This window comes from Elephantulus edwardii, unplaced genomic scaffold (assembly GCF_000299155.1).
Source record: "Elephantulus edwardii isolate Elephantulus edwardi_28Jun2011 unplaced genomic scaffold, EleEdw1.0 scaffold00068, whole genome shotgun sequence".
Taxonomy (NCBI): Eukaryota; Metazoa; Chordata; class Mammalia; order Macroscelidea; family Macroscelididae; genus Elephantulus; species Elephantulus edwardii.
Genome location: NW_006399818.1, coordinates 9,807,347 through 9,824,283, shown reverse-complemented (window position 1 = coordinate 9,824,283; position 16,937 = coordinate 9,807,347). Strand labels below are relative to the sequence as shown.

General features: G+C 39.5%; 1 protein-coding gene across 4 annotated transcripts in view; it reads right to left on the bottom strand.

Annotated features, from left to right (window-relative positions):
- The window catches only part of ANO4 (anoctamin 4), a 678,878-nt gene that overhangs the window by 315,923 nt on the left and 346,018 nt on the right, over positions 1-16,937 (bottom strand). For 3 of the 4 annotated variants that reach the window (XM_006888526.1, XM_006888523.1, XM_006888525.1), the window contains one exon: positions 5,498-5,689. In XM_006888526.1, the coding sequence (XP_006888588.1) occupies positions 5,498-5,552 (55 nt within the window). In that variant the 5' untranslated portion in view covers positions 5,553-5,689. Of the gene's footprint in view, positions 1-5,497; positions 5,690-16,937 lie in introns of those variants that run through there. The other variant, XM_006888524.1, reaches the window with a different exon arrangement.

Below are 16,937 nucleotides of genomic sequence, written 5' to 3'. Positions count from 1 at the left end.
CTTTTTTACCAAGGTTAATTTATATGTACATCTTTAAAATTTAAATTACTTCTAATTAAACTGAAATAATTTTGTTGCTTACAAAGACCTTTAACTGGTGATCTCTTTTGGACATGACTGTGAGCTCCTTGACATACAGATTTAATAGGGTTTTGTAAAGTTTCAACATCAAAATGAGAATCTTCTGAGTAAACATTTTTTAAAGCATATAATAGACATTCAGAAGTGTCTGTAAAATAAGAGGAGACAAATTGTTCAGGGCTGATGGCACAGAAGAACTCCAAGACACTGGCTCTTTCTTGTGGTGCTTAACAACCAGTCTGAGTGGGCTTTTAGAGAGCACTTTAGGGAATAGAATTATTAACTTTGTAAAAAAGCAGATGGATGACTTAATAGGCCTCTGATGACTAAAATGCCCATGATGCTTCTAAGATCTATGACTCACTACAAATAAGAAATTTGGTTTGAGAGCTGTAATCTCCCAACAGAGATCTACGATGCGTTAGTGTACATATGCTAAAAATAAGAGGACAGAATATAAAACATATACAATGATATTACATACATATATATGTACACACACAGTCTCTAAATAATGATTTCATATACATTTTCTGAGCTAACAGGGCTGGCTTTGTTTTTATTTTCAACCAGAAGTCAAGACATATGGGAATTAGAACCTCCAATAAACTATGGACATATAAACATAATGACATGCTTTTTGGTGCTAAGGGTAGTGTGCGGCCTTGAGATATACTAAATTATCCCACACTTACAGATCACCATTAAGAAATATATTCATAATATTTTATTTACTAATATCACTCACAATACAACAATATCACTACTGGATGTCAACTAAAGAAAAGAACAGATCCACTCTATTCGGAGCAGACATGAACAGAATACACTATTCAATTTCAGGCACTGTATTTTCAAGGAGGTAATAATGAAATTATACTTTTCTAAGAAATCTAGGAAAAAGAGGGTAAAGAACTTGAAAAACATATCATTCAAAGAAGCACTGAAGAAACGAGTAAATGTTTCAGTTGGCAAATACCTCAGAATAAGTTTGTGAACAACTGAAGGATTACATGATGAAAGAAGAATTAGATTTGCTCTTTAGAGCTTCAGAAGGCAGACTTAGGTGGAATAGATTTTGACAAACAAATAGTTATTCTAGAAGAATCATCTCTGTAAAACAAGTGTGGCTAGGAATAATGGGGGATACAAAGATGAACTAAATGCACATTCTGTCTTCAAGGGGCATTATGTTGGGTGCTGTTGGGAACATTTAAGTTAATTCCAACTGAATTGACGCTATTATGACAGAAGAGAACACGTCTTGACTCCACATCATTGTCACTACCATTGTTCTATTTGAGACCATTGTTTTGCCACTATGTTGTTCATCATTAAGGGTTTCTTCTTTTGTCACTTATCGCTTGCTTTATCAAGCATGTTGTCCACCTCAGAGAGATTGGTCCCTCTCTGTAATATGTCCAGAGTATAGGAGATAAAGTCTTTCCATCCCTGAAAGGGCATTTCTTCTCCCAAGACAGATTTGTTAATTCTTCTGGCTGTCCAGGATACGTATATTCAACATTTTTTGCCAACACCATAATTCAAAGGCATCAGTTCTTTTTTGGTCTTCTTTATCCACAGGCTAGTTTTTCACATGCATCTGAAAATACCATGACTTAAGTCAAGCACATCTTAGTTTTGAGAGTAACCTCTTTGCTTTCTCTATAATAATGATATTCTATGTTGTTTTTATAGGTGTTGTAGAGTCAAGTGTGACTCATGGTGACACTATGAACACTCATGAACCCTGGCCTATCCTGTGCCATCCTCACAATCTTTACACACTCAAACTCAATGCTGCAGTCACCGCATCAAGCTACCTGGTTGAGAGTCTTCCTCTCCTTCACTGTCCCTCCATCTTTCCAAGCATCATATCCCTCTCCAAGGAATAACCTCTCCTAGCAACATGCTCAAAGTATGCAAGATGAGGCTTTATCACGTCTGCCTCCAAGGAGCACTCTGGATACATCTTCTCCAAGATAGCTGTTTGTTCTTTCGGCAGTCTATGGGATAGTCATTACTCTTCTCCAACACTATAGCTCAACAGCATCAATTCTTCTTCTGTCATCTTTATTCACTGTCCAGCTCTCATATACATAGCAAATGCCTGAAAAGACCATGTCCAGAATCAGGCGTACTTAGCTGGAGTTTGACAAAGTTTCCAGTTTCTATTGAAATGCAGGAAAGTGTTAAATCATTTGTGACCAGCAGAGGAAGTGGAATTTAAGTTAGATTTTGAGATCTATTCATGATCTGTGAAGAAGTGGGTGGTTTAACCTAGTCTGGTACATCAGATGAGTGTCGAAAGCTGCCACCACATTATGATAAAAGAGGTCAGTCACTAAGAACCTCACAGACAGCATGGAATGAGTAGATGATCCAGAAAACGTGTATTTGACTGGAGAGTGGCTAGGAAGTAATAGAACAAACAAGTGTGGATCACTCTTTAAGGAAATTGTCTTGGATGACAGAAACAAGAACAACAAAAGAGAAAACAGGATTATGTCCAATAAAGAAAATTAAGATGGAAAAATCCTGAATCCTTTCATATTTCCTGAGAAAAAAGATCCAGCCATGAAGTTCACTCACTCTTTGCCATTTAATTAGAACCCACCGATAGCTGACGCTTGGGTTTCCAGGACTGTCAACTGCATTGGAGAAGATTGTCTATCTTTGGTCTGTGAAGTGGCTGATGGATTGGAACAAGTAGAAGGCCAGTAAGGGCATGGAGAACTCTTAGTAAGATAAACTGACACTACAGCTACCATGATGGCTTTGAACTTGCTGGTTATAGTGAGGATAAAACATGGATGGACACTGTTTGCTTCTATTGTATGTAAGGTCAGAGTTAACTTGATGACAAGTAACAAAAATATAAAGAGTCAGACAGAAACACAACCTAGTTTGTAGATGTTTGCTTAGCATCTAAAATGTTGCCTGGCATATAGTAGGTTGTTGTTGTTGTTGTTGTTATGTGCCGTCAAGTTGCTTGTGACTCATAGCAACCCTATGTACAATAGCCCTAAACTCTGCTCTGTCCTGTGCCAATCGCACTGTCTCTGACACTCCCATCCTGATTATCCCAGTCACTGAATCAATCCACCTCATAGAAGGCCTTCCCCTCCTGGTTTGTAGATGCTTGCTCAGCATCTAAAATATTGCTTGGCATATAGTAGGTATTCAATACATATCTGTAGGATGCATATGGCTGACTCTGAGAAGAATGGGAAGCCCAGAACATTTGATTGTGCTAATGCGAAACTTATACTCGGACCAAGAGGCAGTTGTCAGAACAAAGCAAAGAAACACTACATGGTTCAAAATCAAGAAGGGTACTCGTCAGGGATGTATTCTATCTCCATACCTTTTCAATCTGTATGCAGAACAGATCATCTGAGATGCCGGGCTATACAAGGAGCAATGTGGCATCAGGATTGGTAGAAGAATCATCAACAACCTGTGTTATGCAGGTGACACAACCCTGTTTGCCGAAACTGAGGAGGACCTGAAGCACTTGCTGCAGAAGATCAAGGACTACAGCCTTCTATATGGATTGAAGCTCAGTATCAAGAAAACAAAGATTCTCACCACTGGGCCAATTGGCAGCATCAGTATGGATGGTGAAGAGATTGAGACAGTTAACAGTTTTAATTTGCTTGGTTCCACAATCAAAACCCTTCCAGCAGCCAGGAAATCAAGAGACGAATTGGATTGAGAAAGTCAGCTGTGAGGGACCTCTCAAGAGTACTGAAGAGCAACGATGTCCGACTGGAGACTAAGGTGTGCCTGATCCAGGCTGTCATCTTCACAATTATGTGCTATGCATTAGAGAGTTGGACAGTGAATAGGGTTGATAGAAAGAGAATTGATGCCTTTGAGCTGTGGTGCTGGAGAAGAGTGTTGAATATACCATGGACTGCTAGGAGAACAAACAGGTTTGTCCTGGAGAGGGTGAAGCCCGAATGCTCCATGGAGTCAAGGATTCTGAAGCTTCGTCTGACATACTTTGGGCATGTTGCAAGGAGGGACTGGTCCTTGGAGAGGGACATCATGTTTGGCAGAGTGGAGGGGCGGCGAAGGAAAGAAAGACCTTTGATGAGATGGATCGATTCTGGTTGACTGGAGAGGTGGGAATAAGTGCATTTGAGATGGATAGGTTGGCACAGGACAGAAGAATGTATCAAGCTCCGGTATATAGGGTCGCTATGAATTGCAAGCGACTTGATGGCACATAACAACAACAACATATTTAAATGAATTTCTTAGCCAAATGAGCGAGCAAAACACTTCAGTTGGAATTATTTGCTTTTAGATCGAATTTGTTAATATCGTTAAGAGATCACAAGTGTTTCCCAGAAACTTTAAAATTTAATATACTGGCTCCATTCTTTCTCTCTGACTTCAGTTAAGTTCCAGGCAGGTTAACCTAGACATTTAAGACTTCAAAGTGCATGTTTTTCAGCTTTAAATTTTCCCTGGTATATTTCAGAACACATTACGAGGCTGAGTTGTATCTATTTGGTTATGTTATTGTTGTTGTTAAGTGCCATCGAGTTGTAGGCAACTCACAGCGACCCTATGAACAAAAGATCTGGACACCTGTATAACTTTCGTCCTTTCTCTTAGTTCATAGGGTTTCCAGAGGCAAGCTATTACAGAAGTGGATGTCACTCCTGCTTCCAAGCTTGTTTTTTAATCAGGGAGTGTCACCACACACTGTCCACCATGGGTAACCATTCTTGCATTTGACTTATCAGTGTCACAGTGTTTGGCTTCACAGTAACCACGAGTTACTTCTGTACAGCAAGTGGACAGACCAGGGTTACACGACTTAGAAGAATGTTTCACCAAAAACAATTAAAGGCAGGTCTGAGGGCTGTGGAGTAGAGTCATCCACCTTTGGCTTGGTGGCATGACTTTCAGTCCACTAGGCCAACTGATACTTTCTCTGTGCTGCTATTGTTGTTAAGTGCTGTCAAGTTGTAAGTGACTAACAGCGACCCTGTGAACAAAAGACCTGGACACCTGTGTAAGTTTTGTCCTTTGTCCAGGTTCATAGGATTTCCAGAGGCAAGCTATTATGAAAGTGTATGCCACTCCTGCTTCTAAGCTTATTTGGTTATAGTACACAATAATAGTTTCTGAAATGAAGACATTCATTCTCTCACTTCTCATTTATATTCTACCATGGCAGGTAGATTAGAACTTAAACCTTCTTTGATACACCAAGCCTTCTCTTCTCTTATTGATTTTTGTGGTATTTATCACTGTAGTGAGGAGAGAGAGAGGTAGAACAAGACTTTTTTTTTTTTTTTTTTAGAATAAAAAGACCAACCATGGAAGTATGGCCTAATTCGGTAATATAATATCATGCTGCTAACATGCACCCCTGTAGCAGTTCTCAGTGCATTACCTGGGTGGAAGACTTTGGTTTTCCCATTAGAGATTCCAGAAGAGCTTGCCTCCATTTTTATTGACCTCCTGCCTGGTGGGAGTGAAGAATGCCGGACCACAGGCAGGCGGCGTGACCCGGGGCGGCTTGCCACACTTCGCCGTTGATGGATTTGCAAACGTTTTTCAGCCCCATGAATAGATAAACTTAAACCTAGAATGAAAAACAGCACCATTATTATAGTGTAGAAGTCAGTTGAGCATGGCTAGCATGCCAACTTGTTAAGTTCTGGCAAGAAACCCAGAAAACATACATAATTATCATTTTCAAATTCTTAATGGATGGATGCTAAAATAAAAAAGAGCCAAATTCACTGCCACTGAGTTAATTCTGACTCATAGCAATCCCACGAGGCAGAGAGTAGGATGGTTCTTGAGGGTTTTCCAAAGCTGTTAAGTCTGTATGCAAGTATACGGCCACACCATTCTCCTGTGGAATCACTGGTGGGTTTGAAATGATGCTGACTGCTTGGTTAGCAAACCAACACTCTAATCAACAGAACCATCAAGATTCCCTAAGGAATATTCTCTCGCTCATTCACTGTCCTTAAGTCAGAACCAACTCATGGCTGATCCTTCAGTGGGTTTTCAGAGCCTGAAGATCACACAGGAGGAAACTGCCCATCTTTCTCCTATGGACCTGCTAAGGGATCTGAACTGCCCACCTTCGGGCTGCCAGTACCACCATTTCCTAGCCATTAGGCTACTAGAATTCCTTTAAGAGATACTAGTGATACTCAACTGTAATACCAACAGATTTTCACATGATCTTACCTATCAAAACTTGTTTCATTAAAATATAAACCTACTATAATATTTCTCTTGATCTCCTGATTGCTGGTACCAAGGGTGTAAATTATGGATCCAAGCTAGATGAAATAATTGACTTCTATCCTTTCACCATCTATCATCACACTGCCCACTTGCCCAGTGGTGACTATGTTTGTCTTCTTGATGCTGACATGTAATCCATATTGAAGGCTTTAGTCCTTGATCTTCTGCAAGCAAGCATTTCAAGTCCTCTTCATTCCCAGCAAACAAGGTCGTGTCATCTACATAGTACATGGTGTTGATGAGTCTTCCTCCAATTCTGATGCCACGTTCCTCTTCATAGAGTCAAGCATCAAGGATTATTTGGTCAGCATATAGATTGAATAGGCATGGAGAAAGGATCCATCCATGGTTCCCACTCTTTCTGACTTTTAAGCTATGCAGTGCACCCTTGTTCTGAACAACAGCTTCTTTAGGAAGTCTATAATACCTAGTTCTCACTCTTGCAGTGATGTTAGAGACTGATTACAAATTTCTATCAGGGACATTTATTATAGAATTCATAACAAACTTCTCTCCTATGGAATTTAGTGTCACACACACACACACACACACACACACACACACACACACAGTAAGCCAGATAGTTTGTGCTGTTGATTGTATTCCCTGTCTTTCACATGAAGGAGCTCAGGTGGCCTAGTCCATGTGAGTTGCACTGATAACCAAACACCCTATCTCCTTGACAGTTCAAGAACACCACTGGCTTTGTTGGATAAAGATGGGAAATATCCTATGGACTGCATAGCCTAGGAAATCTGCTTATGAGTCTGTTCCAAGTTATTGGCAATGAATGTAGAGTTTGACTGTTTTATGAATATTCCTTCACCTTTTTTTAAATTTTAATATGTAAAGCCTGAGAGGTGGCAAATAATAACCATGTTAATGCCTGTCTTTAAAAAAACCACAAAAAAATGATGTTCCATTTAAGAGAAACAAACTAAAATAATTAAGTGAAGATCCAAGTACCTTAATATGAATCAGAAATATCAGTACATATTCTCAAAACAAATACATTTACTAGCTCTGAACATTTAAAAGGATAGAGCTGCTTTTAAAACAAGCATCTGTCATATAGTAATGTTAGGAGGTAGTAACACAATTTTAGATTGGCTCTCTAAACACCATGCCACATTAAAATCAAGCAGAAGCTCTTTGTATAAATTACTAACTTAAAGTCTGAGGCAGAAATAGTACAATATTATCTGAAAAGTAGGAAACCAGGAAGATTCGGGTACAGGAGTGTCAACTACAGGCTCTCACTTGACTAAAACAGGGTCAAGTTAAGCACCATAAGCAATAATGATTGCAACTGAAATATGTTTAAAAATTCAAACTCATTTCTGTTGAGTTAGAACCTCCTAGCAGGTTTGGGGGTTTTTTTCTGATGCAAAAGTTATTTTTTTAATTATACTAGTTTATTTACAAAATTTGAATATACTGTTTTCCAGAACAGATTCTTCCAATTTCCCTCTCCCCCCACCTGTTAAATTGTACTCCACCATGATTAATGTCCTCCTCCTCCTGCACATCCTCATCCCTCTGCTTCCATCATCCTCCTCCCCTTGGATCCTTATACTCATTCTACAGGTTTTTGGAGGCTATAAATTACATAGGAGAAGACTCTCCTCTTTCCTTCTTGGAGTTGCTGGTGGATTTGAATCACGAGAGAAGGACGGCCCTTGGGTTAGGGACACAGCTTAGGGACTGTGTCACCCCAGCTCCCATGAAGTATATGAAACATTTAAAAATTCTGTATTTAAAAAATCCCCCCACAGATAATCACTGGACACAGTTAAAATACTACATTACTCGGAAAATTAGCAAACAAAGTGACAGAAGCAGAGATTTTTCCTGCCCTTCCTTTTCTAGCCATATTTCAAGAAAATCAAGTAGTTGCTGAGTGCAAGTTCTTCACTACATAATGGTTATAACTAATAGATGCAGACAGAAGAAGAGAATTAGGACATCACGCAAGAAATCCCAGTGAAAGACAAATAACTATAATGTTATTTATCTAAAGTATCTCTGATAGGACACAATATGGCTGGAACACAAACACACACATAATAGAATCTATACCTAGTTCCTTTAAAAGGAGAAAAGAAAACACATTATCTGTATGTAACATTAACCAGCCTGGATGACTTGGCCAGAACAATCATGTCATCTGGTAAGTAAAGTTAAACTTGACCCAATCATACAGTTTTGGATTCAGAGGAGGTATTTTTTTAAAACTTGAACCAGATGTTTAAAGCTGGAGTTATCTTGTTGTTGTTACATGTCGTTGACTCCTAGTGACCCTGCAAGCAATGAATCTGAAACCTGCACTATCCCGTGCCACCCTCACCATCTGACACACTTCGGTCCATTGCCCCAGTCACTGTGTCAATCCATTTTGTTGATGGTCTTCCTCTCTTATACTTGCTCTTTCTTTCCAAACATAATGTCCTTCTCCAAAGATTTGCTCATCCTAACAAGACTGATGTGAAATGAAGTTTCATGATCCTTGTTTTGAAGAGGAACTTAGACTTCACTTTCTCCAAGACATGCCTGTTTGGTTTTTGGTGGGTTTTTTGGGGGGGTGGTTTATTTTTCTCTCAGCTCATGGGATATTCTGTATTCTTCTCCAGTACTACAACTCAAAAGCATCAATTATTCTTCTGTCATCTTCAGTCTCAGATGCAGAGCAAGCAATTGAGAAGACCATGGCTCAAACCATCAGAAGTACCTTAGTCTTTTCACTGACATCATTGCTCTTTAGCACTCTGGAGAAGTCCCTGCACCAGATTTTCCCAATGTGACTTATCTTTTGACTTCTTATTTGATTGCTGGTGCCAAGGGTGTTAATCGTTGATTCAAGCAAGATGAAATCATCAACAACTTCAATCTCTTCTCCATTTATCATGATGATTCCTATTGGTTAGGTGGTGAGGACTTTGGAGTTGGGTTTTTTGTTTTGTTTGTTTGTTTTAAAATACAAAATATTTATTGTACCACTGCTATGTGCAAGGCAATGTTACGGAGTATGTCTGAGAAAAAAACAGTAAGTTAAAAATCTAAAGTTAATTAAAGGAGCTATGGTGGCACAGCGGATGACACATTGGATTGCTGACTTTGGATTTTTTGATGTTGAAGTGTAATTCATATTGAAGGTCGTAGTCTTTGAGCTTCTGCAGCAAGAACTTCCGGTCCTCCTCACTCTCATCAAGCTAATTTTATCATATGCAAATTACAGGTTGTTGATGAGTCTTCCTCTGATCCTGATGCCACATTCTTCTTCATAAAGTCCAACTTTTTGAATGATATGTTCATTAGACAGACTGAATTGGTATGGATAAATGATATAGTCTTAGTGCACATGCTTCTTGATTTCAATCCATGCTGAGTTCCCTCCTCTAGGGCTGATTCATTTAGACAGTCTCAGGGCCTACGTATAGGTTTCACATGAGCATGATGAAGTGTTCTGGAATGCCCAATTCGTCTCAATTTTTGCCATATTTGTTGTGGCAGAGAAAAATTGTTAGATAGAACATTGGAGGTAGAGTCTTCAGATTGGAAGACACCCCAAAATGAAGAGAAACAGCAACAAACATGCATTAATAATGGAAATAAAAAAATACATGATGTATGAGTTTAAGAAAGTTTTACATTGTAAAAACAATGAAATGGAACTAATAAAGATCGACATTAAAAAATTACAAAAGGTAAAATGAGCTAAGATGAACTCGGCCATTCTGAATTTTTCACTCACGTGATTTACTGTGCCTGGAATGAAACGTGTGAAGAAGAATGGGGTTGCATTCATAGTCAAATAGACAAATTCAGTATCTTTTCCAAAGTACAATGCTGTGAGTGATAGGATGCTATCCATACACATACTAGGAAGATCTATTAACACAACTATTATTCAAATATATGCACCAATGACTAAAGTAAAAAATGAAGCAGTTAAAAATTTCTATCAATTTTTGCAGTCTGACATAGATCAAACAAGCAATCAAGATTCATTAATAAAAACTAGAAACCAGAACCCATAAGTTGAGAGCAATGAAGAGGGACTGTAGTTGAAAATTGTGGACTTGGATGGAGATGGACCGAATTTTGTGACCTTTTTCCCCATTGTGAGTGTTTTGCAATTGGTGTTAACTTAGCATTTAGCAAATTAAGCTTGTCTTTTTACAGATGTGGAAACTAAAGCTGGGGGACTAGAGTAATGAGCTTAGTTAGCTATTACCTAGCAGTAGTTGGAAGCAACACTGAGAAGTCTCTGAAAACCCAGAAACTAAAGAAGCAGAAGGTCTACTCAAAGAAAAATTGCAAAACTAGAAATTACCTTAAACGCCCCTATGAAAAAAAGTAATAGTACCTACTTCTGGCTGTTGTGAGAATGAAGAGTTAGTGCACAGAGAGCTTAGAAAAGAATCCGGTGTATTGTAGATGCTCAAGAACAGTGAGTGGGCATCAATACTTTCTGAGACAAGGGTCTCATAGTGAAAGTGTACTAAACACTACAGCTCCTTTAATAAAAAGGCTGATAACCCAATTAAAAATGAGTAAAAGGCATGAAAAGACTTTTCACAGAGGAAGATTTCCAGATAGTCAACAGACACATGAAGAAATGCTGAAAATTATAGGTAATAAGAGAGATGCAACTCAAAACCATGATACACCATAGCACTCCAGTAGCAGTGACAAAGTTTAACAGGACGACAGCAAATCATAAATGTTAGAGAGGATGAGGTGAGACAGGAACTCTTACACACTGTTGGTGGGTTGTAAAATGGTACAACCACTCTGAAAGACAGTTTGGTGTTTCCTTAGAAAGTTGAACATAGAAATTCCATATGACCTCGTGGTTCCAGTTTTGAATATATGCTGAAAAAATGAGAACTGAGGTACAAATGGAGACTTATATACCATTGTGTGTTTTTCACCATAGTAAGAACATGGGAACACCCAAAATGTCCCACCAATATTGAATGGAATGAGAAATTGTGGTACATTCACACATGGAATCCTACACCGCATGCAAAAGCAAAGATTTTGTAAATCACTAACTACCTAACTTGGGAGGGACTGGAGAGCATTATGCTGAGTGAACGGACTCAGTCCCATAAGGACGAATACTGTATCAAAACCTGCTGTAGAATGAGTATGAAGATCCAAGGGGGGTAGTGGAGTGGAGCGATGAGGATGGAGGGGGAGGAATGTAAATCATAGAGTCATACAATTGGATGGGTGGATGGAAGGGTGGAGAAAGGAAATGGGAAAGATACACTGTGAAAAGCAATGTCTATGAACTTTTTAAGTAAACCAGTAAAAAGCAAAAATTTTATTTAAAATAAACCAAACAAACAACAAAATAAACAAAAAGCCAACCACAATGAGATATAATTTCACGCCAGTAGCAGTGGCAGGCAAAGTTTAACAGGACAAAAAACAATAAACGATGAAGAGAATGCAGAGAATTTGGAACTCTCAAGCCATCTCTTGAGAGTCTTCTTTTCCTTTGCTGGGCTTCCTTCTTTCCCAGTCTGATGTCCCCTTCCAAGGAATAGCCCCTCTTAACACCATCTTCAAAGTAGGTGAGACAAACTGTCACCATCCTTGCCTCTAAGAAGCACTGCAGCTGCACTTTCTTAAGACATATATGTTTGTATTGCTGGGGATAATCAATACTTTTCTCCAACATCACAACTCAAGCATATTAATTCTTCTTCTGTCATTCTCATTCATTGTCTAGCTTCCTGTATACACAGGGCCAATCCCAGGGTGTCAACCTGGCATTCTCCATGTCCCTTACAGCTTCTGTATGGCCCACATTTCTCCAGAGCATCCATGGAGACACACCAAGACTCCAGGGCAATGTAGACAGTGTGTGTGTGTGTGAGAGAGAGAGAGACAGGTGCAGGGCAAGGGAGAGACATCATGCATGAGGGGACACATGTTGTATCCATGTGTGAACCTTACAGACAAAAATGATTCCTTGTCCATTTAGTGGCAAGATCACAGGGATGACGGGACTAGGATTAAATTCAATACGCACTTCTAGTTCTTATACAATTCATTGCACTGAAATGCAACATGACATAAATGAAAATAGAAAGTGCACAGTTGAAATAAATGACATAGGTATTGAAACTTGAATATCATGTTAGAAAATATAAACTATGCAGATAACAAACAATTTAAAATGAAAAAGAGCACATGAATCCACTGAGGAGTGGATGGATGTGAAAAAGGTCCATATTCCACATGGTAACTTGGAAGGAATTTGTAGTGACTGATTAAATCTATCCCAATCCTACAGGAATTCAGAATCCTCACAGACACAGACAAAGGGCCCAGCCCAACAATTCTCCTCACAAAATAACATCTGGAAAGAAATAAGACGTTAATAAATAAGACAGCAAGTATACCACAGGCATGTGAAAACATTAAGATTTGCAAAAGATTTCAAAGTTACTTCTTTAGGAATAAATTGCCAGGTAATAAATCGAACTATGCAACTTGCTTGTAATTACTTTGGGGGGAAAATGGGTGTCACTGTTTATCTGTTACATATCAGACATTCTGCTTCATACTGGTCATCAGTTCGTTAATGCCTCACTATAAATATGAAGACAGAGCATGGTGTTTTAAAGATGAGAAATGTGAGGCTCAAGAGGTTAGCTTATTTGTCCAAGGTCACAAAGCAAGCAATTAACTGTATTTTCAACCTTGCTCTCTTCTACTAGATCATGCAGCCTGATTAATTAAATATCAGTACTTAGACTAATTGTGTATTGGTTTTAAACAACTTAACAGAGATTTAGCAAAGCAGCGACTGGAAAGTGTAGTGTGCTGATATTCCCCTGACCCCCCAACACTTACAAAACTATTTCTTCAACTCTTCCATTCTTTGCTCATGACATTCCCATGGTGAAATGTTTTCTTGACCACCAATCAGATATGTTCATCATTAAGGAACAGATGAAACACCCTCTTCCCCTTGAAGAGCTTCCCTTTCCATTGGCTTGTAGTCATCCAGTCTCTATTCCTAAAATTAAGCCCTTGCATTGCTCTTGAACTCTTTTTCAGCTGTGGTACAAGGATGCTACACTTCCCCAACTATCGCCAAGAGCAAAGATCATACGCCTTTCTCTCCTGATGCCTTCCTTACATCTGAAGAAAATAAATTCCATGTATATGAAATCAGAGATTCCCTTCAGGCTCTTCTCTCTGTGCTTGGTACTCTACAGGGTGTAAAGATTCCTTGGCATAAACAGGACAGGATCGAGATCGTCAAGGAAACACTACTAATCCTCTGACCTGAGGAAAAAAAATGTCTCATTTTGTTTATTCTTCTCCATTACATCCTAATCATCTTCTCTCACGCCTTGAAGCTTGAACATGGCTGACCTCAGCTTCAGCAGATGGTCCCCTCTCCAACTCAACAGAGAAGACGGAGCAACAGTAATGCTGAATTTTGAATCATCTCTCCTTTTTACCTCAAAAATCAGCTTTTGACAAGTAATCTTTCCTCTTGAAATTTATTATCTCCCTTACTTCAGAAAAGATACAAAATCAGAATCTTCCAACTTCACAGATGAAAGAGAAGAAGTACAGTGCAGTGTACAAAACCACAGATGCTGTAGTAAAAATTTTCTGAATTTGAGACCTGATCACACCATTAACTACACGGATGACCCAGAGAAAGTTATTTAATCTCTCTGCACCTTGGTTTTCTCAACTGTAAATGGTAACAGTTTCTACTGAAGAAAATGAAATACACTAATATCTATAAAGTGCTTTGAACAATGTACGGCATTGGTGCTCAGTCAAAGTTAGCTGCCATCAGTAATTCCTGTTATACCAATGGCTCCCACTTGATCTTCAAATTTACTCCGTATGCTCTTTCTTTCATTCCTTTGTCTCTTGCTCATCTGTTTTAAGATTTGTGCTTTGGATTTAAAACCACGTCACTTCTTTAAACTGTCCTCCCTTTTCTATTGCCCAAAGCAGATGCACTAGTGTTCCAGTGTGACTGTAATAACAACCTTGGTGGGCTGCTTCAAGCAAGGGAAATTTATTCTCTTACAGTTCCGAACGCATTAAGTTCAAAATCCAAGGTGTTGTCAGGGCTCCATTCCTTTCAGAGGCTCTGAGGATGAGTTTGTTTCTTGACTCTTTCCGTTTCTAGTGGCTGCCTGGCACTGTGGCAGCATCACTCCAGTCTCTGCCTCTGTTTTGCTATCACCTCTTTTCTCTTCCTCTTATAAGGGCAATTAGTATTTAGGATCCAGCGAGATCATCTCCTTGTCTCAAGAACCTTAGCTTCAATAACATGCAAAGATTTGCAGGATTGTTGTTGTTGTGTACCATAGAGTCGGAACTGACCCATAGCTGACCCTCCAAAGGGTTTTCAGAGGCAGTTAATCGCATGGAAGGAGACTGCCCATCCTTTCTCCCACAGAGCAGCTGGTGGCCTCGAAACATGTGCCTTTGGGATTGCAGTGCAGCTTCCTGCCACTAGGCCACCAGAGCTCCCATTGCAGGATTAGGATGCATAACTTTAGGAGGTATTTAACCTACCAATGAGTAGTCTCCAAGGTCTTGACTTTAGCCTTGATCTTTCTCATATAGAAATTCCCAATTCCACACAGCGCATGACGCCAACATATCTCACTGACCTGCCTCCTAAATCATTCCTCTTGCTTTGCTCTGTTTCCTCAGCTTCAAGCCCACCTTTCTTTCTGTGAGAAATTCAATGAGACCAGCAGAAATGCCACAGTACCTTTTGAAAACAAAACCCAGTGCCCACATTTCCTACTCTCATATTTTCTTTATGTCTCAAAAATTCTATCTGGAATCTAAGTACTTTTCCCTTTTTTGGGGGGCGGGGATTTAGGTGTTCTTTCCCTCTGGCTCACATCCAAAGTGCATTTGTTCTGGCTGCAAAACACAGAAGTCTGCCTGTGTAAGTGATCTGCTTTCATCTAAATGTCGTTTCAGTGATTCAGAGGAGATGTGTACCGTGGGAACATTTGTGGTTCTGTCAATGTTTTACAATTTGCAGCAACAGTAGCTGTGTGTTCCATCACTCTCCTTGCCACTTCTTTAGGTAAATTTCTTTTCAAATTACAGAAAACCTCTATTTTGAATGTCACCTCTAGAGGCAATACATAAAACCACCTATCTCTAATTAAGAAGACGATCCATGAAAGAGGATTCTTCCCCCGTAATTGTCTACTTCACTCAGATTTAATTATAAGGAACTTAATCTGAGATGGTTAATATTGTCCATCAACATTGCCGTGATCTTCAGTGGAACCTAAGTGCCTCATGAATTATAAATTGTAATTTCTATGATACTAATGAGGCAGGATTTGGGTTGATTCTGTAAAGATATGATCAGTCTGATCTTATAAATGGGAGTCACCCAAATGGGGTGATCTGTATCGAATATATGACATGGATTCTCTAGCAAAGCTAGATAGCGTTTTCTTTGATCTTACATCTAGGTCTGGCTGATCACCACCAGACTTGAACTTCTCCTCTGCCATACCTGCTGACTTTGAACTTGTCAGCCTCCAAAGCCATCAACCTTGTAACCCTACTCCCAATGACAGTTTTCTATTCGTTTGCCTCTAAAAGTAGCCATCTTGGAACCAGTGGGCCGACAAACTGCTTGCAAGCCAACAACTTGAATTCATTAGCTTCCCCAGACTCCTTGATGAGATCTGACTTACAGACGGAGAATTTGAAAGCCTCCCTCACGTGCACTGGGCATGCTGTCAGGAGAGGCCAGTCCTTGAAGAGGTTCAGCACAAGAGAGGAGTAGCCTTAATGAAATGGATTGACTTAATGACTGTGGCACTGGGAACAGGCATGTCAGAGATGATGAGGTTGGTTCAGGATAGGACATAGTTTAGAGCCATTGTTCATAGGATAGCTCTGAGTTGTAGTCAACTTGACAGCATATAACAAAAAAAAATAAATCACATACCCATTTCTGTAAAATAAATCTGTCTCTCTATGTATATATAGATAGATAGATATTGTTGTTGTTATGTACCATCGAGTTGTTTGTGACTCATAGCGACCCTATGTACAACAGCCCTAAACCCTGCTCTATCCTGTGCCAATCACAATGCCTCTGACACACCTATCCCGATTACCCCAGTCACTGAATCAATCCACCTCATAGAGGGTCTTCCTCTCTTGTGCCCCTCCACCCTCCCAAGCATGATGTCCCTCTTCAAGAACCTGTCTCTCCTTACAACATGTCCAAAGTATGTCAGATAAAGCCCCAGAATTCTTGCCTCCAAAGAGCAGCCTGGTTTAACCCTCTCCTGATTAATCTGTTTGTTTTCTTGGCAGTCTATGATGCATTCAATACTTTTCTCCAGCCCCACAGCTCAAAGGCATAAATTCTCCTTCTATCCTTCCTAGTCACCGTCCAACCCTCTGATGTATAACAAGTGATTGCAAAGACCATAGCCTGTATCAGATGCACCTTAGTCTCCAGAGTGACACCATTTCTCTTCAGTACCGTGGAGAGGTCCCTAGCAGCAGACTTTCCCATC